Source organism: Lipotes vexillifer, unplaced genomic scaffold, assembly GCF_000442215.2.
Source record: "Lipotes vexillifer unplaced genomic scaffold, Lipotes_vexillifer_v1.1 scaffold252, whole genome shotgun sequence".
In the NCBI taxonomy this organism is placed as follows: domain Eukaryota; kingdom Metazoa; phylum Chordata; class Mammalia; order Artiodactyla; family Lipotidae; genus Lipotes; species Lipotes vexillifer.
Window position 1 is genome coordinate 3,354,671 of NW_006773367.1, and position 27,445 is coordinate 3,382,115.

General features: G+C 39.9%; 1 protein-coding gene across 1 annotated transcript in view; it reads left to right on the forward strand.

Moving 5' to 3' along the window:
• Positions 1-26,904, forward strand: part of HABP4 (hyaluronan binding protein 4) — a 36,587-nt gene extending 9,683 nt beyond the window's left edge. Inside the window, exons 3-8 of the mRNA XM_007448295.1 lie at positions 806-967; positions 1,170-1,238; positions 5,357-5,440; positions 19,758-19,926; positions 23,244-23,429; positions 25,489-26,904. Of these exons, the coding sequence (XP_007448357.1) occupies positions 806-967; positions 1,170-1,238; positions 5,357-5,440; positions 19,758-19,926; positions 23,244-23,429; positions 25,489-25,545 (727 nt within the window). The 3' untranslated portion in view covers positions 25,546-26,904. The remainder of the gene's footprint in view (positions 1-805; positions 968-1,169; positions 1,239-5,356; positions 5,441-19,757; positions 19,927-23,243; positions 23,430-25,488) is intronic.
• The last annotated feature ends 541 nt before the right edge of the window (positions 26,905-27,445 follow it).

Genomic DNA, 27,445 nt, shown 5'->3' on the forward strand with positions numbered 1-27,445 from the left:
GTTTCTTGGCTTGAACACTTCCATGTTGTGAGTTAGGGACCGTAGTAGGAGCAAGGGGTCAGTGTTGGTCATGTATCTTCAGGGCCATTGGGTGACATAGGGGGATGTCCAGGAAGTAACTGGCTTTGTGGCCTGAAATCAGAGAGACCCCCAAATGAGAGACACAGGGTCACATGAAGGGGCCATGTAGCATTAGCATAGGGACGAGGACGATGTGTACAGGAGGTAGGGAGTCAGGAATGCTGGTGCTCTTAAGAACAAATGTGTAGGTATCCAGAAGATGGGATATTCAAGACATGTTCCATGAAAAAGGCAAGGTGTAGAACCTTTCCCTATATATGACTCTGCAGTGTCTGCCTTTGAGAAGTGGAATTGTGTGGCCAAGAAGCAAGAGGAGTACCTTGTGAATGTTTGGGTATTACCTTTGTCAAAAATCATTTTGTAAGGATGAGCAGGGCAAAGGGCAGAGGAAAATTAGTGGTTGGCAGTGTCAAATGATGCATAAGGGTCAGATGACCTAGAGACAAAAGTTGCTATTGGATTTAACAACAAAGACGTCATCTTCAGCTATCTTGCTCATCTGTGGGCACTAGTTATAATTAAATGACTGTACGTGAAGGGCTCAGAACAGTGGTAGAGATAGTATGTGCTCAGTAAATTTAACTATTAATTATTTTATTCAAGATACACGATTCTTTCCAATATACTGTAGCCATAATGTCCTTCTAGAATTTTTTTTAATCAAAAAAAAGCCTTAGCTCTTTAATCCAATTCACCGCTTCTTATTATACTCATCTCTTCCAAGACCAGTTGACAGGTTTGATCGAGAAAGACCACTGAGAGGACGTGGATGCCCAAGAGGGGGCATGCGAAGCAGAGGCAGAGGTGGTCCTGGGAACAGAGCTTTTGACGGTTTTGACCAGAGAGGGAAACGAGAATTTGAGAGATACAGTGGGAATGATAAAATGTAAGTTTCATTGTAAATGCTATTTTCCCTTTAAGATCTTGGTGTGAATCTGTTGTGTTTTAATATTTAGTTGACTTTATATTAGTATGCAGTTATTCCTAAGGGAGCTGATCCTGGGACAGTTTTTATGATCAGCTTTTCTGATTTGGAGATTGACTGGACACCAGCTTCCAGTTTAAGGGAATATTCTTTCGTTTTCTAGAGCAATCAGAACTGAAGACAACATGGGTGGATATGGAGTTCGCACCTGGGGATCAGGTAAAGATACCAGGTATGGTGCAAATGTGTACCTTCTGTGAACCTACAATTAAGTGGAAATATCTGGATCTTTATTTGCCTGTCTTGAAAATTATGTCCTCTGTGTTATGCTTGCCATGTCTTTATACTTGTGTGCTTTACGTAGCGATTGAATTTAGGCTTTTGTTTCATGAGATAACTTTTTAAAACAGTTTTGCTATGTTGTGGTTAGATTTGAAACTGCTTCCAAAATTCTTTTATTTTATCTTATTTTAGCCAAGCAAATTGTATATTTGCTGACACCCCAAGCACATGGCACTGTATATTTGCATATGCCTCAGAACGCTTTTTAAATTCCTGGATATTCTGTACTTTATTTTTCTGTGACCTTCCAAAGTTTTTGTATACATTGCATCTTTTTTTTAAAATAAGTTTATTTATTTATTTATTTTTGGCTGCTTTGGGTCTTCGTTGCCGCACGCAGGCTTTTTCTAGTTGTGGCAAGCGGGGGCTACTCTTTGTTGCAGTGCACAGGCTTTTCATTGTGGCTTCTCTTGTTGCGAAGCATGGGCTCTGGGTGCACAGGCTTCAGTAGTTGTGGCACACGGGCTCAGTAGTTACGGCTCGTGGGCTCTAGAGCGCAGGCTCAGTAGTTGTGGCGCATGGGCTTTGTTGCTTCGCAGCATGTGGGATCTTCCCGGACCAGGGATCGAACCTGTGTCCCCTGCATTGGCAGGCGGATTCTTAACCACTGTGCCACCAAGGAAGTCCCTGCATCTTGATTTTATAAAATCATTTGCAGATCAAAGCTCAATGACAAGTTTCACCTGAGGTTCAAATTTGACATTTCTCAGGCTTTATGATATCTCAGATCTGTGCCAGTTTTGCTACTTAGGGGAGGTACTTGGTTCTGCTATTTCTGTCATTTCAAGGCTGCAGGGAAGTACGAGGAATGGGTTGCTACAGGATGTGTTGCAGGGAAGACTTTACACAAGTTTGAAGTCTTTAGGGGATCTAGACTTCCACTTTTTTTTCTTTTGAAGAATATAAGCTCTTTACATAAACTTATTATTCTTAAATTTTTATCCTTAAAAACAAATGTACAGGGCTTCCCTGGTGGCACAGTGGTTGAGAGTCCGCCTGCCGATGCAGGGGACACGGGTTCGTGCCCCGGTCTGGGAAGATCCCACATGCCGCGGAGTGGCTAGGCCCGTGAGCCACAGGCGCTGAGCCTGCGCGTCCGGAGCCTGTACTCCGCAACGGGAGAGGCCACAACAGTGAGAGGCCCGCGTAACGCAAAACAAAACAAAACAAAACACAAATGTACAAAATAAGATCAAATCTAAGATTAAATTTACTACCATTGCACATCTGTGTTGTCCTTGAAAAGAAACTTGTTGAATGTCTGTCAATCTAGGGTTCTATAGAATCTCAAATACAGACCTTTTCATTTTGTTTTATTTTACTGTAATAGTATATTTTAAAAAAGTAATACAGGCGCTTTCTGCATCATCTGATTTACTAGCTTATTTAATACTACCACCCCATTTCAGTTTGCATTTGAGTTTAAAAATCATTTTGGCTCCAAGTGTTTATTTACTTTAAGAGGTGATTATAGACCTTGGAACATGAAGAAGTGACCACATGTGCTCCTGTCAGATGGTATGTCCCAACGTTAGAAATGAAACGTGCCCCATGGCACTCATTTTGGATTGGTTTGTGAGTTATAAAGTCAAAGCTTTTAGGTGGTAATAATGTGTAATTGAAAGTTTTTTTGTAGAATAAGACTTTAATTTCTTATTTAATGCATTGAGATTTTGATTTGCCACCATGGTATAGTGCAGCTGAGTTATGATTAATGAGAAAACAGCAGAGGTGAGCCTAACAATAAGTGATGTGTTCGTGGCTGACAAGGGTGAGTGCTGCACCGTGCGTTGGAGGTGTGAGGGTTTTGCTGTAGTTTAGTATTCCTGTTTGAAGACATTGACAGTATAACTAGATCTAAGGGCAAGATGCTTTCAAAATGGTGTGACTGAGCCATTTCCATTGTTACTGGTTTTCTTCAGGAGTTTGACTGTTAGTACCTGTGCTGAAAATAGAATTTTCTCCATTTGTAATAATTTTAAAAGTGTAATATCAGATATTGTTTTCTTGTTCCTAACTGGGATAGACACCCACAAATGCAGTTTTTAATAATACTGCCTTCCAACATTTATTGTGAAGAGCCAAGACAGTTTTATGTAGTAATCAAGCAACACTGGATTAAATCTGTTCACTGTCATAGATTTGGTTAAGTATGAAGTCTGATTGAATTTGAACTAGTTAACAAAGCCTTGAGGTGTTTAAAATTGTTTTGTAACCATACTTGTGCAAACAGGCATTTTCTACGTTAGTATAACTGAAGTCAAAATATAGACATGGGCCCTGGAGCTTTATCTTTCTTCTAATAAATCCAACATTGGTGATTTACTTTCAACAAAATAATAATAATTGCCAAAATAAATTGGTGCTAATCTTGAGACTTACTTGTTTTGTAGTTTTCATCATATGGTTCTATAAGCTATGGTTCTATTGAGCTATAAGCACAAAATTAGTTTTATGTTTATTCATAAAATAATTTAGGTCAATACAGGAGGGAGGTCTGTGATTTTTCTTCTAAATTGATTGACAGGTTTAAGAATTGCTAGTCTCTTTGTTTTCTATTCTGCTTCTTTTTTCTTCCCCTTTATCATTATAGCCCTTTTATGATTTTTAATTGTTGAAAGCTATGAACTGTCAGTGAATCCATGTTATTATCCCCTTGGTTTATGACATGGCCAAGGGAATAAAGAGAAAGTTGGAGTAATACAGCACTGCCACTGCTGCTAGACTCCTGGATGCTAAAAACTCCCATGACCCACGAGGGTCATGCTGATGTGTAGAGGCTGCTTTTGTTAAAGGACTTCTGCCAGGCAGAGCAGCAGGGATGTCCTTCCAAACAGGGAGAACATTTGATTTAGTACCTTTTTTAAAAGTAAAAATTATTTATTCAAATTTTGTGTTGGAAAACTGAGTTTTTTTTAAAGTTGATAACAATGGCTTTGAGTTGAGAATTAAAATACTTTTAATGTAAAAACTGTTCTTTTATTATAGTTCAATTTATGTTTATTTATTTATTTAAATTTATTTATTTATTTTTTGCGGTACATGGGCCTCTCACTGTTGTGGCCTCTCCCGTTGCGGACGCACAGGCTCAGTGGCCATGGCTCACGGGCCCAGCCGCTCCGCGGCATGTGGGATCTTCCTGGACCAGGCACGAACCCGTGTCCCCTGCATCGGCAGGCGACTCTCAACCACTGTGCTACCAGGGAAGCCCAATTTATGTTTATTTAAAAAAAAACTGATTTTATGAAGATTTTTCCTGAACTGGGGATGAAAAAGTGCTGGGTTCTGAATGTACAGTGTAAAATATTTCTATTATATTGACCAATTTTAGCATTTTCCTGAGAATGAAATTTCTTTTGCTGGTACTTTTTTAAAAGTAATGTTCAGATAGGATTAATATCAACATAAAAAATTTAAGATTATGTATTTAAAATTCAAAGTGTTTTTCACTGTGCTGTAATTTCTAATCTGTAGATTATGTATTTAGATGTGATGGTATGTAAACTGATGTTTCAAAGCCTTATTTTTCTGGTATGGTTATCACCAGCTTGTTTGTAATCCTACACATTCCTTTTTGTGGAATGTTTCCACTTTCTTGCCATTTTCTAAAGTTTGAAATGGCATATTCTTATCTATTTTAAGTCATTTAACACAGGTTGAAAATTTTTATGGCCCCTGTTAATATTTGGAATTTCCTAGTATAATAAGAGTTTGAATAATTGTTCTGGTCCTTTACAATCTGTTTTTAATTTTAGGCCATTCATGGAAACTTGTATTTCTCAAAGTACTTTTCACACTTTTGAAATAATTTATATGGATTAGCAATTAAGAGCATTTTTCTTCCTCTTTTTTATTTTGATGTGGATTACTTGTATGTACATATTAATTCCTTGAGGGATGTTTACTTAAGAAAAAGGACATTGAAATGTGTTTTTTTCTATCTTGAATATGTAAGGGCATTGATGTAAACAGATTTGTGTGACTAGAGTGGTTCTTGCTGCTTTGCAGTGACATGGACCCGACTGCCCCCATGGAAGAGACCACAGTGGTGGAGGAGTCCCTGGGCCCCCTGGAGGAGGAATCTCCAGCCAAGTGGGTATTTCATTCATTTTCCCCATTGGGTTGTTGGTCTTTTTCTTAAAGATTTATAAGAGGTCTTCATAGAATAGGAAGCTCAGCCTTTCGTCGTATCACAGAGTTATCTTCTTAACGTGTTAATGAATAATCAAACTAATTAATAGTTCAAATCATCTAATGAATGATTATTAATGATAATTAATGGGTTGAATTCAAGTATTCTGTCCTGTGCCTACAACTTATTTTCCATCAACAGCCTGTACTGTGACTAGTCTTTCTCTCCTCAGGACCCCTATCTTTTGTCCCTTTATTCTCTCCCAGTCCCTCCTTCCTCTTTTCTTCATGGAGCTTAGTTCCCTGGTCCATCTGTAGCACCCTTGCCAAGGCTTTAAACTCCCTTGCCCCTTGGGTCTATGAGTACCTTGCTAGCAAATGCACCCACCTCCTGGACAACCGGTAGCCATCTGCCTTCTTTCTGCCTGCATCCACAGGCTGAGCACTGCAAGATACTCAGCAGGGCTGATGGGAACCCCTGTAAATTCCCGATTACCACATTCTGAAATGAGCCCTCAACACTGCCCAGCAATGCCCATTTCTTGGATTCGCTCTTTCCCCCACCCATTACAATGACTGGTTCAGTCCTTCTTGTCCCCTCAGAGCCCTGACATTGCCCCCCACTTTCCCCTTCTTCCATCCTTCTGACACCCACACCTCCTCTTTCATTTTCTGGGTACAACTTGGCCTCCTTTGTCACAGAGAAATTACACCACTCTCAAAGGTGCAAACCTGCCTGCACCTGCCTCCTGGGCTTCTTCCCTTGTGGTAAAATAGAGGCACCATCCCTCCACCAGCCTCTCCAGCGTTTGGATCCCATTTCCTACTGACTGCAGAGAAATCTCACTATCAGTTAGCTCCTTCATTTTTAGGCATACTCACTTCCTTCCTCCTAACTCTGGTCTTCTTATCAACATTTTATCTGCGCTCAGTCTCTCCTGTTTTAAGCCTCTTGTTGCCCCTACATTCACATTCAGCTGCCTTTTTCGGGGTTATGTGCATTCTTTCTTCATTTCCTCTCCTTCACTTCATCCTCACTTCACTCCAGGTCTGGCTTTGTCCTCATTGCCCTTCTGAAACAGTCACCATATGTCTCCAGACCTAACAGATATTTCGGTCTGCATCTTTCTTGACCTCTAAGAACATTTGACTTTACAGGCATACCTCAGAGATATTGTGGGTTTGATTCCAGACCACCTCAATAAAGCGAATATCACAATAAAGTGAGTCACATGATTTTTTTGGTTTCCCAGTACATATAAAAGTTATGTTTAGACTATACTGTAGTCTATTAAGTGTGCAATAGCATTATGTCTAAAAAAAACAGTATACATACCTTAATTTCAAAATACTTTATGGCTAAAAGATACTAACCTTTTTAACATATTTATCATCTCAGCCTTCAATGAGGCATAATCTTTTTGCTGGTGGAGGGTCTTGCCTTGATGATGGCTGCTGACTGATGAGGGTGGTGGTTGCTAAAGGTTGGGGTGACTGTGCAGTTTCTTAAAATAAGACAACAATGAAGTTTGCCATATTGACTGACTCTTCCTTTCATTTGAACACTTAGAGGCCATTATAGGGTTATTAACTGGCCTAATGTCAATACTGTTGTGTCTCAGGGAATAGGGAGGCCCCAGAGGAGGGACAGAGATGGGAAGGCCAGTTAGTGGAGCAGTCAGAACACATACAACATTTATTGATTATGTTCACTGTCTTATGTGGGTGCAGTTTGTGGTACCCCAAAACAATTACAATAGTAACATCTTTGTATCATTGGTCACAGATCACCATGACAAATATAATAATAATGAAAAAGTTTGAAATATTTCGAGAATTACCAAAATGTGACACAGAGACGTCAAGTGAGCAAATGCTGTTGGGAAAATGGTGCTGCTAGACTTGCCCAACGCAGGGCTGCCACAGATATTCAATATGTTAAAAAGGCAGAATCTGTGAAGTGCAATACAACAAGGTATGCCTGTGTTGATTTCCTCTTAACCACAACCTCCCATTGGTTTCTGCATTCTTCTGGCTTGCTTTCTGCTGCTCAGTTCCTCCTTTGCAGACTCATCCTTGTCTTTCTGCTCTTTTAAAATGTTGAGTTCTTCAGGGCTCTGCCTTAGGCCCTCTTCTCTGTGTCTAGTGTCTCTTTATAGGGTCTCATGCACTCCTGCAGCTTGAATTGTCATTTATCCCCTGACTCCAGAATATATACCTCTGGTTCCAACCTTCAACATGGACTCCAGGCCCATGTGTCCATCTGCCTCCTAGATACCTCCCCGTGGGCATCCCAAATGCACCTCATGCTCAGTGTGGCCAGGACTGAGGTCCACAAGCCCCCACCCTCATTAGGTGTTTCTGTTTTGCGGAACGGCATTGCCATTCATCCAGTTGCACAAACCAGAAACCTGGGAGTCATTCTTGAGATTTCCTTCTTCTTGACCCACTGTCTCCCCCAAAATCCAATCTGTCACCATGCCCTGAGGATTTGTACCTTTTTAGATCTACCATCTCCACTCACCATCATAGTCTCTGCTACTGCTATCTGCTCTCTCACCAGAGCTCCTAATGGGGCTCCTTGCATTCTCACATTCTACCAACCCACCCGTTTCACACCAAAGTGGCGTTCACACTGCCATTCTGATCATCGTGCCCCCACCCCTCGAGTAAGACCCTCCCCCTGGTGGCTTCCTGTCCTTTTTCTGTCCCTTGCCCTGACCTGCACAGTCCTGCATGGTCTGGCCCATGAAGAGCCCTCAAGTTCAACCAATCCTGTGCCTTCTCCAGGTTCACCATGTGGCCCTTATTTCATGTTCCCAAGCACGTTTCTCCAGCTCCTATGCCACACCTGCCAAAGAGCTTTTGCAAGTGCTGTATTCTTGTTTTTCTGTACCTCTCCTCCACACTCCCTTCACCCTTCACCTATTTATTTAACTCTTACTCATCCTTCAGCTGAGAAGAGGCAATGCTTAAGAGCAGAGACTCTGAGCCAGTGTTCTGGGTTCAAATCCCAGCTCTTCCATTTACTAGTTTGGCTAAATTATTTAATCTTTCTGTGCCTCAGTTCTCTTCATCTGTAAAATGGGAATTATAATAACACCTACATCAGAAGACTGTTATAAGGATTGGTTGGGTGTGCATGTGTTTCATGTACAGTGGGGCCTGGCATGTAGTTAGTGCTGTATAAATACCTACTATTATTATTGTTACTTATTACAAGAGTAGAGTGCTACGATTGATGATTGTGAAAGCTGTTACTTTACTATTCAAAACAACTAAGTAATGTATTTAATTAAAGTAATAGATTAATATGAACATGTAGACAGTAAGTTAACTAAGAAAATAGATCAACAGTGTATATGAATGTTAAGAAGTGAGTTAACTAGATACCTTCAGGAAAAATTGGATCCTTTTTGAGCCGGTAAACTATTTATCCAAATTCAGGTAATATAAAGCAGAATAATAGAGAGTAAATTATAGCATAATTGTAATCTTTGGAATTGATTGAGGTACTCTAGCATTCATAATATTAGACAAAATAATTCTTTCAATTAATCAGTTATTTTGAAAGACAAAATAATACTTGATGATTTTGTTGGCAGTCTCATTGTCTGCAATATCCTAGTGGAGCTGTCAGCAAATCTCTCTCCCTCTGCTGAACATGCTGAACAGTGAGCATCCAGTTAAAATTGCAGGAGCTGCAGTGCACCGCAGCTGCAGTCTAGTGACCAGCCACACTGAGAAGTTCTTGTTTCTGCACTGCCTTGTCAAATTTTAGAATTATTACTAACATTTCTAGTAATACAATTATAGTTTTTTATAATTCCAAAATTAGGCTTGTATATGCATTCTAGGATGGAGATCCTCTCTGATCTTGGCTTTGTTGGGATATTGATCTAACACCCAAGCTTTCAGCGTTCAGCCAGAATGTATATTTAGTGCAACTCTTGGTTTAGAACTTCTTGGTAGGTGAATTTAATGTACCCTTGCTTATTTTCAAACCTGAAACCCAAAGTACATACATTTTCCTCAAATTGGACACATTTTGTCGACAGTTACATGTGCTATGCCCTTCCTTCCTTCTTCGTTTCATTACAGAAGTATCACATGTTTCTTGTCACGTGGTGTTCTAATGTCCAAGAATACCTGTGACAGTTTCCTCTTTTGCTTCAAGAGTAAGTCTAACATTTATTGAGCATTTCTGTGTGCCAGGAACTGTTCTAAATGAGTCTATGGCTTAACTTATTTAACCCTTTGCTGCCTGTGAAGGAGAAGGTACTGTTCCTATTCTAATGCTGAGACATACAGGTTAAACAACTTGTAGTAAGTGTCAGAGCCAGAATTTGAACCAGGTATTGTGGCACAAACGTTCATGTTCTTAACTGTACTGAGTGGTAGAAATGGTTAAAAGTGCCATTTAGACTAACTTGCTATTAAGAACTGCAAATGGGAGAAGGTGGTTCTGTAATCAGGGGAAGAGCTGCCAGGATCCCTGAGGATTTCCCTATTAAGTAACATGGATCAACAACTCCTTTCCATCCTTAAAAATTTAACTCTGTGAAAAGAGAATGGTGAGGAAGCATTATTAAAAAATATCTGCAATGAAATATTTTGCACTTTGTTTCCAAGGGTATTTGCTTAGACAATGAAGATTGTTATGTGCTGAGTCTTCTTAAAGCAGGACCACAGCTCTTTAAAATTTTTATTGCAAATTTATGAGGAGCTCAAAGTTTATCAGGAAATTCACTTCCCTTTCAGTACATTTTTCTTTTATTACTTCTTTGGCTGCGTAGGGTCTTAGTTGCAGCATGCGGGATCTTTCATTGTGGCGCGTGGTCTCTTCATTGCAGCGCTTGGACTTCTCTCTAGTTGAGGCACTCGGGTTTTCTCTCTAGTTGTGGCGCATGGGCTCCAGGGCGCATGGGCTCTGTAGTTGTGGCGCACGGGTTCCAGAGTGTGTGGGCTCTGTAGCTTGCGGCACACGGGCTCTCTCCTTGAGGTGCACGAGCTTAGTAGTTGTGGTGCGCGGGCTTAGTTGCCCTGGGGCATGTGGGATCTTAGTTCCCTGACCAGGGATCAAACCCACATCCCCTGCATTGGAAGGCGGATTCTGTACCACTGGACCACCAGGGAAGTCACCCTTTCAGTACTTTGGAAGGAAGTAGGAGGTATTATTTACATGTTAGGTTAGATCCACTTGCCGCAGTTAAGTATTCAGTGAGTAAAGTTTTATTTCTAGAATGCACTTTCCTTGATTCACTGCACATTTTCATTCAGGTGAAAAAGTATTGCCTGAATGGAAGTTTGGGCATTTGAATTGATGATTTGTATGCTTCCTCTGTCCATATCTTGACTATCTTCCATCTAAGCATTTTTTTCTGCCATCTTATTCCCTAAATAGCACAGAGGTTAAACGCGGGCTTTGGAGGTAGAATGAATGGATATGAAATTTGGCTCTTTCATTTATTTGTTAGTTGTATAACCTGTCTCCTTGATTTTCTTACCTGTAAAATGGAGCTGTTAATTTTTTTGTTTGTTTGTTTGTTTTGTTTGCGTTATGCGAGCCTCTCACTGTTGTGGCCTCTCCTGTTGCGGAGCACGGGCTCCGGACGCGCAGGCTCAGCGGCCATGGTTCACGGGCCCAGCCGCTCTGCGGCATGTGGGATCTTCCCGGACCGCGGCACGAACCCGTGTCCCCTGCATCGGCAGGCGGACTCTCAACCACTGCGCCACTAGGGAAGCCTGGGGCTGTTAATTTTAACTAACTTGTGGCATTAGTTATCATGAGCAAATTAATGTAAAGCACTTTGAATAGCATCTGGCACCGAGTAAACATACAGTAAATATTAGCATTATTATCCCATTTATTTCTACATAAAGATAACTGTTGTTAAAACAGTTCTATTTCTTCTGTAGTTTTACCCATTTAGAAACAAAATGTATAATTATCAAATCTGCATACAGCATTGTTCACATTACAAGTCATAGATTTGATGACTTATACCTATAAGCAGTTTTGATGAAAAATTCTCTCCAAAAATTTTTTATCATATTGGGTGGGCCCAAAGTTTCATTTGGTTTCTTCTGTAAGATGGCTCTAGTAGCACTTAGTTGTCTTTAACTTCATTGGAAACAATTTTGTTACATTGTATGTGACAGCTGTCATATCAGCATGCATTTAAAAAAGACATAAAAATTGGTGAATCTTTGTGTAGCCATTTTAATATTGAATATGGAAGAAAAACAACATTTTTGGCATATTATACTTTATTATTTCAAGAAAGGTAAAAACGCAACTGAAATGCACAAAAAGATTTGTGCAGTGTATGGAGAAGGTGCTGTGACTGATCAAGTGTGTCAAAAGTGGTTTGCAAAGTTTCTTGCTGGAGATTTCTCGCTGGACAAAGCTCCACAGTTCGGTAGACCAGTTGAAGTTGATAGCGATCAAATCAAAACAATAATTGAGAGCAATCAGTGTTATGCCACGTGGGAAATAGCCGACATGCTTAAAGAATCCAAATCAAACGTTGAAAATCATTTGCTCCAGCTTGGTTATGTGAATCACTTTGATGTTTGGATTCCACATAAACGAGAAAAACCTTCTTGACCCTACTTCTGCATGCGATTCTATACTGAAATGTAATGAAAACACTCCGTTTTTAAAACAAATTGTTGGGGACTTCCCTGGTGGCACAGTGGTTAAGAACCCACCTGCCAATGTAGGGGACACGGGTTCAAGCCCTGGTCTGGGAAGATCCCACATGCTGCAGAGCAACTAAGCCAGTGTGCCACAACTACTGAGCCTGTGCTCTAGAGCCCGCGAGCCACAACCACTGCAGCCCACGTGCCTAGAGCCTGTGCTCCGCAGCAAGAGAAGCCACCGCAATGAGAAGCCCGCACACTGCAATGAAGAGTAGCCCCCGCTCACTGCAACTAGAGAAAGCCTGCACCCAACAGCAACGAAGACCCAGCGCAGCCAAAAATAAATTAATTAAAAAAAAATTGTGACAGGCGATGAAAAGTGGATACTGTACACCAATGTGGAATGGAAGAGATCGTGGGGCACGCAAAATGAACTACCACCAACCACCAAAGGCCAGTCTTCATCGAAAGAAGGTGATGTTGTGTATATCGTGGGATCAGAAGGGAGTCCTCTATTATGAACTCCTTCCAGAAAACCAAACGATTAATTCCAACAAATACTGCTCCCAATTAGACCAACTGAAGGCTGCACTCAGTGAAAAGCGTCCGGAATTAGTCAACAGAAAACGCATAATCTTCCATCAGTATAATGCAAGACCGCATGTTTCTTTGATGACCAGGCAAAAACTGTTACAGCTTGTCTGGGAAGTTCTGATTCATCTGCTGTATTCACCAGACATTGCACCTTCGCATTTCCATTTATTTTGGTCTTTACAAAATTCTCTTAATGGAAAAATATTCAATTCCCTGGAAGACTATAAAAGACACCTGGAACAGTTCTTTGTGCAAAAAGATAAAAAGTTTTGGAATTATGAAGTTGCCTGGAAAATGGCAGAAAGTAGTGGAACAAAAGCGTGAATACGTTGTTCAATAAAGTTCTTGGGGAAAATGAAAACTGTGTCTTTTATTTTTACTTAAAATACCGAAGGCACTCTTTGGCCCACCTGATAAACCAAGAACTGTAAAGGTCTTTGAATTACTCAAAAGGGAATTGTTAAATTTAGAGTGATAGCAGTTATGTTGCTTTTATAACTGTTAGAAATATACTTGCATTAGTCCTTCCTGGAACTGAGAATTAGCTATATCTCTTCCTGTTGAATATCCAGTCTTTGCTAAAACGGCAGTAAAAACTACATTCAGAGCTGATTCAAATGGGAAATGGAATCTGCCTTACAGAACTGTTTTGTTTGTTTAGAGTGTGTTTTTTATAATTATTTTTGGTCAATAGGCAATGAAATTAAGGAGCCTGTCCTTGGTGATTTTATACTGCTCCCAAAATGGCTTGTTGAAATGGCAGGTGATAAAGGAGAATGCATGGGGTCATATGTAAGAACACCTTCGAATGAGGCACATCTGAGTGAAGGGTGTCAGGCTGATCACTTTCATGGATGGAATCACTTGTGGCAGATTCTCTATTCTGAACTGCACTATTTGCTTTATTTTGGGTGTCTGTGTCACTTCAGGGCTGCATTTCTTACATGCCTTCTACTTTTTCTAGTTGTTTATGTTTATATATATATATATAAAGCCCTAGATATATTTTTTAAGGCAAACAAGCAAACAAAAAATACTTCTTTTGTGGTCTTAACACAAAATCTGTTCTTACTGAACTTTTTGGAATTTATTAACTTCTATTAGGTTATCTTAGTTATGAAAGAATCCTCAAATTCATAGCATCCGGTTCCACAGATTTCTTAATTCTATCACAAGTAGGCTACAGAAACCCTCATGATTCCTTAATATTTCTTTATTTTTAGCTCTTTTTGTTAAAAGTTATAGAAAAAATGTATATAAAATAAGAATAGTATATTGAAACTCCAAGTAAGTTATTCAGCTAAACTGTTAGCAAATCATGGTCATTCTTGTTTCATATATTTCTCTACCCACTTCCTCTACCTCCAGGATATATTGTCCAAAAATGTTTCAGAATGTTATATCTAAAAGACTTCCTTTAAAAAAACCATAACTGGGGGCTTCCCTGGTGGCGCAGTGGTTGAGAGTCCGCCTGCCGATTCAGGGGACATGGGTTCGTGCCCCGGTCCGGGAAGATCCCACATGCCGCGGAGTGGCTGGGCCCATGAGCCATGGCCACTGAGCCTGTGCATCCGGAGCCTGTGCTCCACAACAGGAGAGGCCACAACAGTGAGAGGCCCACGTACTGCAAAAAAAAAAAAAAAAAAAAACAAAACATAACTGGAATATCATTATCCCATCTAAAATTTTTTAACAATTCCTTAATATCATTAAATATCTAGGCAGTTTGTCAGTTTCCCTGATTATCTCAAAACCTTTTTTTAAAACAACTTGTTTGAATTAATATTGAAATATACATTTTAATTTTTGTTTCTTACATCTCTTTTAAAAACAGCTTTATTGGTTACAATCCAAATCCAATAAACAGCACATATTTAGAATGTACAGTTTTACAAGTCTGAAATCCATAAACAATCAAAATAATGAGCACATCTATCAACCCAAAAAGTTTCCTTGTGTCCCTTTGTAATCCCTCCATCCCGCCCCTTTCCCCCAGGCAACCAGTGATCTACTTTTTTGTCATTAAAGATTAGTTTGCAGTTGCTATAATTTTATATAAATGGAAGCATACAGCATGTATTCTTTTTGTATTCTTTTTTTGTCTATATTCTTTCACTGAGCATGCATATTTTAAGATTCATTCAGGTTGTTGAACGTTTCAGTAGTTCCTTCCTATTTATTGTTGAGCAATATTCCATTTTACAGATAGACCACTATTTGTTTATCCATCTGCCTGATGATGATCATGTGGGTTGTTTACAGTTTTTGCTATTATACATAAAGCTACTATGAACATTTCTGTGTGTGCCTTTCTGTGGATATACATTTTCATTTCTCTTGAGTGAAATGGCAGGTATTTATGTAACTTTTTTAGAAACTGCCAAACTCATTTTCAAAGTGGTTGTTCCAGTTTTATAATTTTTAGGCCTTATAATATGTATATATCTCATTGTGGTTTTAATTTGCATTTCCCTAATGACTAATGATGTTGAGCCTCTCTTCACGGGTTATTTGCCATCTGTATGTGCAAATAGTCTTCTTTAATAGTCTGTTGAAATCATTTGCTCATTTTATAATTGGTTTGTTTTATTACTGAGTTTTGAGAGTTCTTCATATATTCTGGATTCAAGTCCTCTATCAGATACATGATTTTCAAATATTTTCTCCAAATCTGTGGTCTGATTTTTTATTCTTTTGACAGTGTCATTTTTTTAAAAAAAAATGACCACCCATTTTCTTTTTCTTTTTTAAAAAATATTTATTTATTTATTTTGGCTGTGCCAGGTCCTAGTTGCGGCACATGGGATCTTCGTTGCAGCATGTGGGATCTTTAGTTGTGGCCTGCGGGCTTCTTAGTTGCAGCTTGCATTGCTGGATCTAGTTCCCCGACCAGGGATCAAACCCATGCCCCCTCCATTGGGAGCATGGAGTCTTACCCTCTGGACCACCCAGGAAGTCCCCTCTTATTCAATTTATCAATTCTTTCATTGATCATGATTTTGGTTTGAAATCTTTTCCTAACCTAATACCACAAATGTTTTCTCCTATAAGTTTTATAATTTGGGGTTTTATATTTAGGTCTATGATCCATTTTTAAAAATTAACACTTGGTCCATTTTGAGTTGACTTTTAAATACAGTGTGAGGTATGGATAGACGTTCCCTCCTTTTTTTTTTTTGCATATGCATATCTAGTTATTCCAGCATACTAAAAACCATTATTTGAAAATCAATCGCCCATGTATGTGTGGGCCTATTTCTCTATAGTCTGTTCCATTGGTCTGCCAATATCAAACTATCTTGATTACCCTTAAGTCGCTTTTAATCTATGTGTCTTCTCTTTTTTTAATTTTCTTGCAATTTATTTGTTGAAAAAGGTGGGTCATTTGTCCAAATAGTTTCTCAGAGTCAGAATTGTATTGATTGCATCCCTGTAATCAGTGGTGTGCTGGTAAATATTTAACATCTCGTTCTCTGGGATGAAAAAGCCTAGATCTATTGCACTTGCTAGTTTCTGTGGTGTAAATATTCCTACCATGGCTGATTTAAAACTACCAAAGCAACATCACTGAATACAGAGTGGGAAAAGATGTGCGGTAGTACATTTTTGCATAGTATATCCACTCTACACGTAAAATAGAGATAAATAACTTCAAGTGCATAGGAAAAGGCAAAATGTAGTGAAATAATTAGGGAACAATGAGTTGTGAGAATTTATTACCTTGGTTTTAATGTTGTTAATTATGCGTTTCTATAATTTAATTTTTAACAACTGTATTTCACAGCCAACTCGCAAAATTCCTGAAAATTTAACAATTGGCTGTTATGACTTGGTGCAAGCCAGTCCCAGCATGGCATTGTAGAGTAGTCCAACATGTTTCTCTGTTCTTCATATTTAAAAAAAATTTCCTGAATATTAATAATGAAAGGCAGAGGTATGATTAAATTCAGGTTTAACTTTTTGGCAAGATTGTTTCATAGGTTATGGAAGGCTGCTGATTATCATTGCCTTTTTCCATTAATTCATTAGGGCTGCAAATTAGTGATAGTCTAATTCTATCATTCTTTCTTCAGTTAAGTAGCTGGGATGATCTGTAAAGAAAAGCTTACCTAGAACTAGTTGATTAAACTGAGTGTAAGTTTGTTTAGGAAATGAAGGATGCATAAAAGGTGTGTTTTACTTTTAATTTACTCATTTTCAGAATAATGAGTTGGTTCCCTCATATCCTTCAAAGGTGCCAGTGACTTTTTTTAAGTGTCCTTGTGAACTTGGAGATTTAAACATATCTGATGTGTTTCAGTACACTGAGTTTTTATGCTTATTGGTGCTTAAACTGATCCATTTTTTGACTGAAGGGGGCCTCTTCAAGTTGATTCTTGATCCTTTTGACACACATTCAGTGGTCTTTGATAGCTTCCTTGCTTTCTGGTAAGACATGTTTCAGACTCATCATCTATACTTCACGTCTCATACTGAGTCATTTTTCCAGGGAGCCAGAGTCCTTTAATAGAATATGGTATTTAGAACCATATGAGATCACTTATATGTGGAGTCTAAAATATGACATAAATAAACTTACCTATGAAACAGAAACAGACTCACAGACATAGAGAACAGACTTGTGTTTGCCAAGGTGGAGTGGATGTCGGGGAAGGATGGATTGGGAGTTGGGGATTAGTAGATACGAACTATTTTACATAGAACAGATAAACAAGGTCCTACTGTTGTATAGTACAGGGAACTCTACTCAATATTCTGTAATAAACCATAATGGAAAAGAATATGAAAAAGAATGTATATCTATGTATAACTGAATCACTTTGCTGTACAGTATAAATCAACTGTACTTCAGTAAAATAAATTAAAAAAAAATAGAATGTGGTATTTAGAGACCATAGTCTAGGCACTAGGGTTACTTACTGCTACTAGGTTCTTAACTGTTTCTAGGACATTTAAGTGGACAGAGCTGAGGAATACACACACACACACATTTTTAAGCTAAAATATATTATGAGTTCATTCAATATTTCCATTTGAAATTTAGGAGTACAAAATTTTTAGCTAAACTTTCTTAAGTTTGTTTCTCTTTTTCTTCCATGCTGAAAATCCCAGTTGTCAATAACGTCATACTATTACTCATTTGCTGCACACACGACAGTAACAAATAACATTACCAACACTACCTCCAGTAATATGATTATTAAAAAGTTATATACAGAGAGATGAATAATTATAAATTTGTATTTAAAGGCACTTTAAATAGCTTTTTTCTGATGCTTTTATCACCAACTTGATAAACAATTAGGCTAATTTGATTAATTTTGCTTCCAAATTTTAGAGATTGAATTTTAATTTAAATCTGTTTTATAGATTTATTTATTTATGTAAAATATTTAACTGTTTCCAAAGTACAATCTGTTAAAACATGATATTTTCCAAATAGCTGCTATCCCTGTTCTTTCCCTGGTTTATATTATGATTTTGTTTTTTAAAAAACCTATATGTATATATATTTGTATGTCTCCTTATTTCTTAGGTGAATGGTAACAGACATTCCACCTTGCTTTTTCATCAGTATATCCAGGAGGTGCTCCATAGCAATTTATGTATTTCTCATTCCTTTTTAGCTGCTTAATATTCATGTTTGATATCCATAATTTTTCCATCAAGTTCCTCTCCAGATGATTTTGGGTTGTTTCCAGTATTTGGCATTACAAAATTTACTGTCTTTTTATATTTTTGCCAATGTATGTTTGGGATATGTTTTAATTTTCTTTTTTTTTTTTTTTGTTTTTTCTTGCGTTATGCGGGCCTCTCACTGTTGTGGCCTCTCCCATTTGCGGAGCACAGGCTCCGGACGCGCAGGCTCAGCGGCCATGGCTCACGGGCCCAGCCGCTCCGCGGCATGTGGGATCTTCCCGAAACGGGGCACGAACCCGCGTCTCCTGCATCGGCAGGCGGACTCTCAAGCACTGCGCCACCAGGGAAGCCCTGGGATATGTTTTAATATTAGTATTTTTCAAACATTTTATTATGAAAAATTTCAAATACAGCAAAGTTTAAAGAATTTTACAATGAACACCTATACCCACCACCTAAACTGATATAAACTTTATTTATTGTGAAATGTACAAAAATAAGTGTACATTCATTGTTTTGACAAATGCACATTTTTTAGTTGCATCATTTATTTTTTTGAGTTATGAGTCCTTTATGTATTCTAGATCTAAGTCTCTTATTATATATATATATATGATTTGCAAATATTTTCTCCCATTCTATGAGTTGTCTCTTCACTTTCTTGATGGTGTCCTTTTGCAGCACAAAAATTTTCAATTTTGGTGATGTCCAGTTTATTTACTTTTTCTTTTGTTGCTTGTGCTTTTGATGTCATATGTAAGATACCATTGCTTAATCCAAGGTTTATGCCTCTGTTTTCTTCTAAGAGTTTTATACTTTTAGCTCTTATATTTATGGTGTGAGAAGTCCAACATAATTGAAAGGAGAAAGAACAGTCTTTTCAACAAACGGGGCTGGGAAAACTAAATATCCAAGTGCAAAAGAATGGTCTTTGGCACCCTGATCAAAAAAAATTAATTGCTCATAAATGTGAGGGCTTATTTCTGGACTTTGAATTCTGTTCCATTGTTCTATATGTCTGTCTTCTGTTTTAAGAATTCATGAATTTAAGGAGGATTTTTACAAAAGTATGTATTTGTGACCCATTGTTTATAACCTCTGTTCATGGTTTCCTTATATGTGTTTTGTCTCAGTTACTTCTCCCATTTGTTTCTACAATTGCCTATCTCATTTTGTGTGTAATGTCATAGGGGAAGGGAGTGCCTCGTGGTGAAGTGTAATGTTAATGTCATTGGGATGGTGATGCTCCCATTTTTCAAAGACTGCTTTGAACACAGACAGGAATTTAAGATACAGAACCATGAAAGTACGTTAAACTAATGGTTATGACTTTCTCTTTGAGAAAGTAGACATTTCAGACCTATCAGAAATTATTCTTTATGATTATACTTCTTTATAGAGTTCCTGAGTTGGAGGTAGAAGAAACTCAAGTTCAAGAGATGACCCTAGATGAGTGGAAAAATCTTCAAGAACAGACCAGACCAAAGCCTGAATTTAACATCCGGAAACCTGAGTCCACTGTCCCTTCCAAAGCAGTGGTGATACACAAGTCTAAATTTAGAGATGATGTAAGCATGATGTTTTGTATCTAGAGGTAATCTTCACTGTTACCTTATTGGAAACGAAATGGGCTTTTCCACTTCTATTTTAAAAATGGAACATTAGTAGTTGACATTCTAGTTTCAACCTAAGAGTAATCAAGAGATTATGTGTGCCTAATTTTACTGTATTTTTATTGTTTATTAAGAAAACAAATTGAAAAAGAATTGACCCATTAATGCTTAATCCAAAGCAGTTATAGTGACAGTGCACTTTCTGCTCCCTCCAGAACTGTGCAAAGACTGTGCACATGCTGTATGTTTTAGTTGCATGTCAATTTTGTGTCAGAAGAGAGGTACAGAATGTTTCCTGAATCCATTTCAGAGGATAACTACTCTGCATTTTCGTGATTAGATTACCTTCAGTTCTAATTCTTTTTTTTCCTCAAGTTTAAGTATAGTTGATTTACAATATTTTGTTAGTTTCAGGTGTATAGCAAAGTGATTCAGTGGGCTTTTTTTCACAGTTCTAATTCTTAATAAGAGCATTTAGTTGGAACTAGTTGATCATTTTTAACTGGTCAGGGTTGGGTGAAGCCTTTTTTGTGTTACTGTAGCAGCTTTGCTCCCTCTGCAGAAACTCACCAGAGGAGCCCTGAAGCACCTGGCAGCACCGTCAGGCACTGCTGCTGTGGCCAGCTATCCTGTTGGAACTGCTTGTGCGTTCCTCTGTCTTTTGTGGTCCTGATTTTACAAGGTTTATGTTCAGCTCTTCATTGGCAGCTTCAGCTTTGAAAATATCTTCCAGCAGATATTGATAAGGCTGGTCAGAGAGTTATTTAATCACATTCTATTTAAGCTGCTGAACTTAAGGAAGGGTACACTGAAGCATTCTAATTTTAAAATTTAGAGTTTGTCTCATTCCGTCACAGCTATTTATCTTGATACTAGTCTCTGTGTCGATGACGATAGTGAGCACCCTTCCTCTCTGCTGGATATTCATTGATTTTCCATTTGAAACTTAGGAGTTTTGTACTATGTAGATTTGTCTGTGTTCCCATTTACACATTGGTTATTTATATTCTTTGAATGAATAGTTCCTCTAGGGGGTCATTTATGATACAGGATCCCCTCCTAACTCCTGTTTCAGTCAGTCCAAGCTCTTGGAGTCTAATAAGTTTTTTTTTTTTTTTTTTTTTTTTTTGCGGTACGCGGGCCTCTCACTGTTGTGGCCTCTCCCGTTGCGGAGCACAGGCTCCGGACGCGCAGGCTCAGCAGCCATGGCTCACGGGCCCAGCCACTCCACGGCATGTGGGATCTTCCCGGACCAGGGCATGAACCCATGTCCCCTGCATCGGCAGGCAGACTCTCAACCACTGCGCCACCAGGGAAGCCCGAGTCTAATAAGTTTTTAGCTGTTCCACTAGAAACGGCTTTTTGTACACATACGAGTGAGGCCTTTTTACAAGTCCATCAGCTAGTTGTTTTTTTTTTTTTTTTTTTCCTATCCATTTTCTTCTTTTCTGTTCTGGGCCACTGTAAATAAAGCTTTGCCTAAAACAATTGTGCTGTCAGGATTTGAAATGTGCAGTTGACATGTTAGGTAAAAATAGAAGCTGTTCTTGCTTAATCCACACCAGATTCATCCTCCCTGGCTCCAGAGAGAGGTCTCCTGGAATCTTTGAAGCAACTGTGTTAGCTGCTGAGTCATCGAGCTTGGTCTCAATAAAGCACACATCTTTGGTACTTATTAATCTTATGGCGTTGACGATTTTAGCCAGGAATTTTTCTTAAAGCAACAGAAGCCAAATCACTAGTCCCGGAAGTGATTGGTGTCACTTACTTTGTTCTGAGTACCCTAAGAGACAAAAGCACTGGAATAACACCTCTTGTTTGCATGGAGCTCTGTTCTTTGCAAAGTTCAGACCAAACAGTAGCCTATGAAGAGAGCTGGGACCTTAAAGCACCTTGGCCTGACTATTCGCTCACTTTGCTTCCATTGCAAGTTGTCCCTTCTTACTGGGAAGGCTGCCGTGTCTCTGCTGAGGCACACTGACAGCCAATTGTTTTCTAAACCAGGCTGTAGTTATCATTTTGCCTCTTATATTTTTTGTGTTTATCTTGTTGCCAGAGTGCCATTGTTCCTGAATTGTTCTTTCCTTCATCTTTTTAGCTTTGAGAGCCCATCTGTCTAAGGCCTTTGATTTATTTTAATCTGAAACTTTGAAGGGGACACAAGTGTTAAATGTGCAACCTGAAATGAACATATGGCCAAAAGGGATTGATGTGCTCAGGGAAGTTTGATTCCATTTGCTGGACAAGCTGTAGGGATGTTTAACCTTACAGCACTTGGGAGATTCTCATCTACGATCACTGGCCTATTTTCTGTAGGTTTATATTTTACTTAAAAGTGAGAGTTCTTCTTTGTTTCATTCATGGTTAGGAATTGAAGCCAAATCAAATTTGAAGGAGATTTATTTAATACAGTGTTCTTTTAACAAGAGGTAGAACTTATTTGACCTCTTACAATAAAATGTACTTTCTCAAAGAATTTGAACTAGAGCAGTTCTTCAAAAGCAGCTTGAGTTCTTTATGCAGCCTTGGTAGCAACCCTTAGATAAATCATACTGTTGTTCTATCCTTTCCATATATTTTGAGTCAGAGTTGTTTATTGTATATCATCCAGTTTTTAACATATGGTATTTGTACAGTCAGCACCCATGTTGAAAGAAGTTTCTCCATCAAGCTCTATTCTAGGAAGGTGATTTTCCTGATTCATCAAAGTAGCATTTGTGAAGAAATAAAACAAAAGGCAGAAACTAAAACTTTTCAATCTCAGCAAAATACACTTATTTGATATAAAACATTTAAATGATTACTGTTAGGCATGTCAAATCTTATATCTTAACCTACTAAACTGATAGAAATTTGGTCTCACTTGAAGTAATGGTAAGTTCAAAAATGTTTGAATTAAGACTGTGAGACACTACTATGTATAAAATGGACAACTAATAAGAACCTACCTTGTAGCACAGGGAACTCTGTTTGATACTCTGTGATGACCCATATGGGAATAGAGTCTAAAAAATAGTGGATATATGTATATGTATAGCTGACTGACTTTGCTGTTACAGCAGAAACTAACACAGCATTGTAAATTAACTATACTCCAATTCAAAAAAAAGGACTGTGAGTATGAGAACGTGTGGCTGCAAAAATGTGCAGAACCCACCTGGCTGGAAGCAGAGCAGCAGCATCTTCCCCTGCCCAGAGGAGCCCGGCCCAGTGAGTGTCCATGGAGACAGCCGTGTGTATGTTCTGTGTTTGATGCTGTAACTGTGTTTCAGTTGGTAAAGGATGACTATGAGGATGATGCCCACGTTTTCCGGAAAGCGGCCAATGACATCACATCCCAGCTGGAGATTAATTTTGGTAACCTCCCTCGTCCCGGGCGCGGAGCCAGAGGTGGCACACGGGGAGGCCGGGGAAGGATCAGAAGGGCAGAAAACTATGGACCCAGAGCAGAAGTGGTGGTAAGTGTTTATATTCTTTTTTTTTTTTTTTTTTTTAATGGTATGTGGGCCTCTCACTGTTGTGGCCTCTCCCACTGCGGAGCACAGGCTCCGGACGCGCAGGCTCAGCGGCCATGGCTCATGGGCCCAACTGCTCCGCGGCATGTGCGATCTTCCCGGACCGGGGCACGAACCCGTGTCCCCTGCATCGGCAGGCGGACTCTCAACCACTGCGCCACCAGGGAAGCCCAGTGTTTGTATTCTAAACCCTGGATGGTTTTCTGAAGTGAGAGGATGAAGATGCCCTGGGCCTACATAGTCTAATTTTGGAAGATCATCAGGTTCTGCCTTGTCTAGATAGAGGAGGTTCTTCCTCCTCTGTCTAGTGTGGGTCTGATGTTGGAGTGTTTGGAACGGTCATGGCAGCATGATAGACATCAGTTGGATACAGAACATTGTGTAGCCCTGGCCTCCAGGGTCTCCAGGGAAGTCCGATGTCTGCCATGAATGCACGTTCAGAGCTGGAGAAAAATTCACACATCTGCATCAGATAAGATCCCCCGGCTTGGGATTGAATTAGATCAACTGACAGTTGCTTACCATGGTCTGATCATCTGCCCTGGGCCCTGATGCTTTCAGGGTAGACAAAATCCTTCCTACAGCTTCAAGGCCACCTTTTCGCTTCAAACCATTCTTTCCCACTCTTCAGCCAACACTGCTCTACTGACAAGCATGTTCCTTACCCCACGGGGCCTTTGCACCTGCTGGCCCTTCTCCCACCCCTTTGCCTGCTTACCGAGAATAGATCCTCCAACCTCCCTTCCTCAGAGAAGTCTTCCAGACCAGGTCAGAGTCCTTATTTTCTTTGAAGCACCATCTGCATTTGCAATTGTATTCTCGCTGGTGCAGTTGTTGATCAGTGTCTGCTGTCTCCAGGGGACATGATGGTTTCCCCAGTGCCTAGTGCAATGTAAGCTGTAGTAGGTGCTTCATAAATGTTTTTTGAACAAACACCTGTTGAGTGGGAGTCGGGCACAAGGCCCGGTGGCCAGCACAGGCCGCCGTGCCGCCCTTGTGACGATGGAAGAGGAGCAGCCCCTTCTCTGTGGCTGGTCTGGGAAATGTTCCTTTTGCTGCCTGATTCCCTTACTCCAGGGAGCAGCCCCTGGGAGGAGAAACTAGTCTGTTATACTTAAACAAGAGCAAAAACACAACAGTGTTTTTTCTGGGTACATTTGAGGCCATGTTGGAAAAATGAACTATTCTGGGAATAGAAAATATACATCCACTCCTTTCCCATAGCAGAGCTCTGCCACCGCGGCACATTGTGTGCAGTGTGGTGATCCGGTCCTCGAACCTGCCACCCACCTGGGCTCTTGCAGCTTCTAACAGCCTTCACACTCACATTGTTTCGGGATTCTGTTCTCTTTGCTCATTCATTGAGGCTTATCTCTGGGAGAACCTTCTCTTCAGAAAACATTACTTGACTGTGATGTGTACTTGGCCACCAAATTGCATTGGATGCCCTGACTGTGGGCCCCCATTCCCAGGCCATCTGTTACTGAACTTACCAGTATGTTTCTCCCCCAACTTTGTGAGCTCCCCGAGGGCAGGACTGTCTTTAATCATCCTTATATCTCCATGTAGCAACCATTTTTGCTACATGGAGCAAATTTATCCAATAAATATCCTCCATATTTATGGGATGAAGGAAGTGCCAGATACAAAAAGGGTCACTCAGTAAGGATCTGTGGGAAGGAGGGCCGGGGGTGGCCAGTAGGCACTGCCAGCCGTTCTGCAACAGGGACGGGAGCGGGTCAGAGGAGGGAGAGGCTCCTTTCCATGTCCCCTCTTTGGGGTCTGTGCAGCACTTGGCTGCAGCTCAGAGCAGGCCCTTACGCAGAGTGACCCTGCCACTCTTCTCTTCCCACTGGGACCCTCTCTCCCTCAATGTTTGGGTTGCTACCCCTACCCCATTAGCTCCTCCCCTGAGGGAGGGTGGGCACCGTGTTTCACACAGCTCTGCACCCAAGTGGGAATGGGTGAAGTGACCGTTGGTTTCAAAACTTTTCTTTTTCAGACACAAGATGTTGCTCCAAACCCAGATGACCCTGAAGATTTTCCTGCTCTGGCTTGAGAGAGCCCTATTCCCCTGGCAAATTCAAACAGCACTGGCATACCTATAGAGAGACTTTTCTTGCTGTGGGGAAGAGAGTCAGACTCTAAGAACAATAGATGTTGCTTTTTCCCATGTAGTTTGAATTCATTGCACTTTTTTGGCCTAGGGGTGGTGTGGGAATAAGGATTTCTCCAGATGCTAGAGAGCAGCAGTTCTGGTCAGGGGTTAGTCTGGCACTTTCCCAAGAAGGTGGAGAATGGTGATTATTTTTTTATTTAAGGAATTCCAAATGTAGTTCAGAAATAATGTTTAAAATATGTACATAGAGATTGTATTGAATCTTCCACAAAAGCATGGAGAGTAAAGCAAGTTGTAAAATAGAATCTATTGAGACTACTTAGTAAGTTGTATAGATACCGGAAGGCTGTGTTCTTTGGTATTAAAGAAAATACATATAACTTGGACCATTAATTTAAAGCGGTCACAGCCTAGTTTTCCGAGACCAAGAAACTAAAATACAGTTGTATTTACTATTTACTTGTAAATGTTATATTCTCCTGGAATTTTTTGGTTTTCATTTAACCAATAATTTTAAGTAGCTATCGTGCAGTCACTGGTTACCACTCTGTGGCAGAGAATTAGGGAAAGTATTGATTTTTTCCTGGTGATCTAAACTACCTCGTGGTTTCTGCGTGTATGTACACACACATACACACACACGCTTAGTATAAATGTGCATATTTAGTGTTTGGGTGGGTTTTGGGATGAGTATTAAGTAAATGATTTTTTAAATAATGTTATTTATCCCACCAATCAAATGAAAAGGGGTCGAGGCAAGAGTATTGTAACTTAACACCACATGCTTTTCTCCCTCAGAGCTAGTGTCAGAATTCAACACCTGTGACAGAGGCCCTCCGTCCCTGTCCTGGGCAAGACTTATAAATAACTAATATTTATTGAACACCTATGTTTAGTTTTTCTCACTTAGCCCTTGTACCAGTTCGAGTTCCTATTTCTTGCCTTTGGAGAATTTTGGGGTTAGGGGCTTCCTCAGAGGTTCAATAACTCCCTGAGTCCCACCCTAACCAGCAGGGCTGAGACCTGGAGGCCCATGTTCTCTCAGCTCAGCTGCCTGCGGGGTGGTGCCCAGGGTGGCAGCTGGGGCAGAGGCAGTGGTAACAGCCGCTGGAAGCTGGGGTGACACTCTTCCCACTTTACTGAAGAAACTGGGTAACATTTGCTGGTTGTCACACAGTTAATATGCTTATGTGGGAATCTGAACCTTGGTCTCAGGATCTGTGCTTTTTTTTGCCTTGCTATACTAAGATGGCAGTTCGGAACTTGAACCCAAGTGTAAATAAAGGTTGGTATTCCCTCTTTTGTGTGTAGAGAGCTGAATCCTTTTGGTGACACCCAGGTCAAGAGAGAAGAATGTGGGAAAGGGCCACAGTGGAAAGAGTCATTTCATATTTTGTTGAATAATCAGCAGTGAACCCTCGGCCACGTTAAGCCAGTTAAGGACCTTCCCTGTGGTTGACGGCCTACTTTTGGATTCTTGTTATTAATCTGAGTACTAAGGTAGTCATTTTATTCCCTCTCCCTGGAAAAGACACAGTGAACGTGAGTACCTGACCTGAGAAGTCTTGTGAGAGTGAATGTCGTGTTCAGCCATGATAATCAGCTGGTGCAGCGTGAAGATGTGTCACTACTCATCAGGCTTGAGCTGTCACATTAAGTCATTTTGCCTTGCCCTGGCTTTGAAGATTGGCAAAACAGAGATCCTTCTCAAGAAAATTCCCTTTAGTGTTGTGAATAACAATTGAAAAGCCCATTGCGCTGGATTTAATGTATTTGCAAACACTGCATCCTTCCCAAACACACTGAGGATTCCTGTACCACGGAGCAGTCTCGGGTCTTG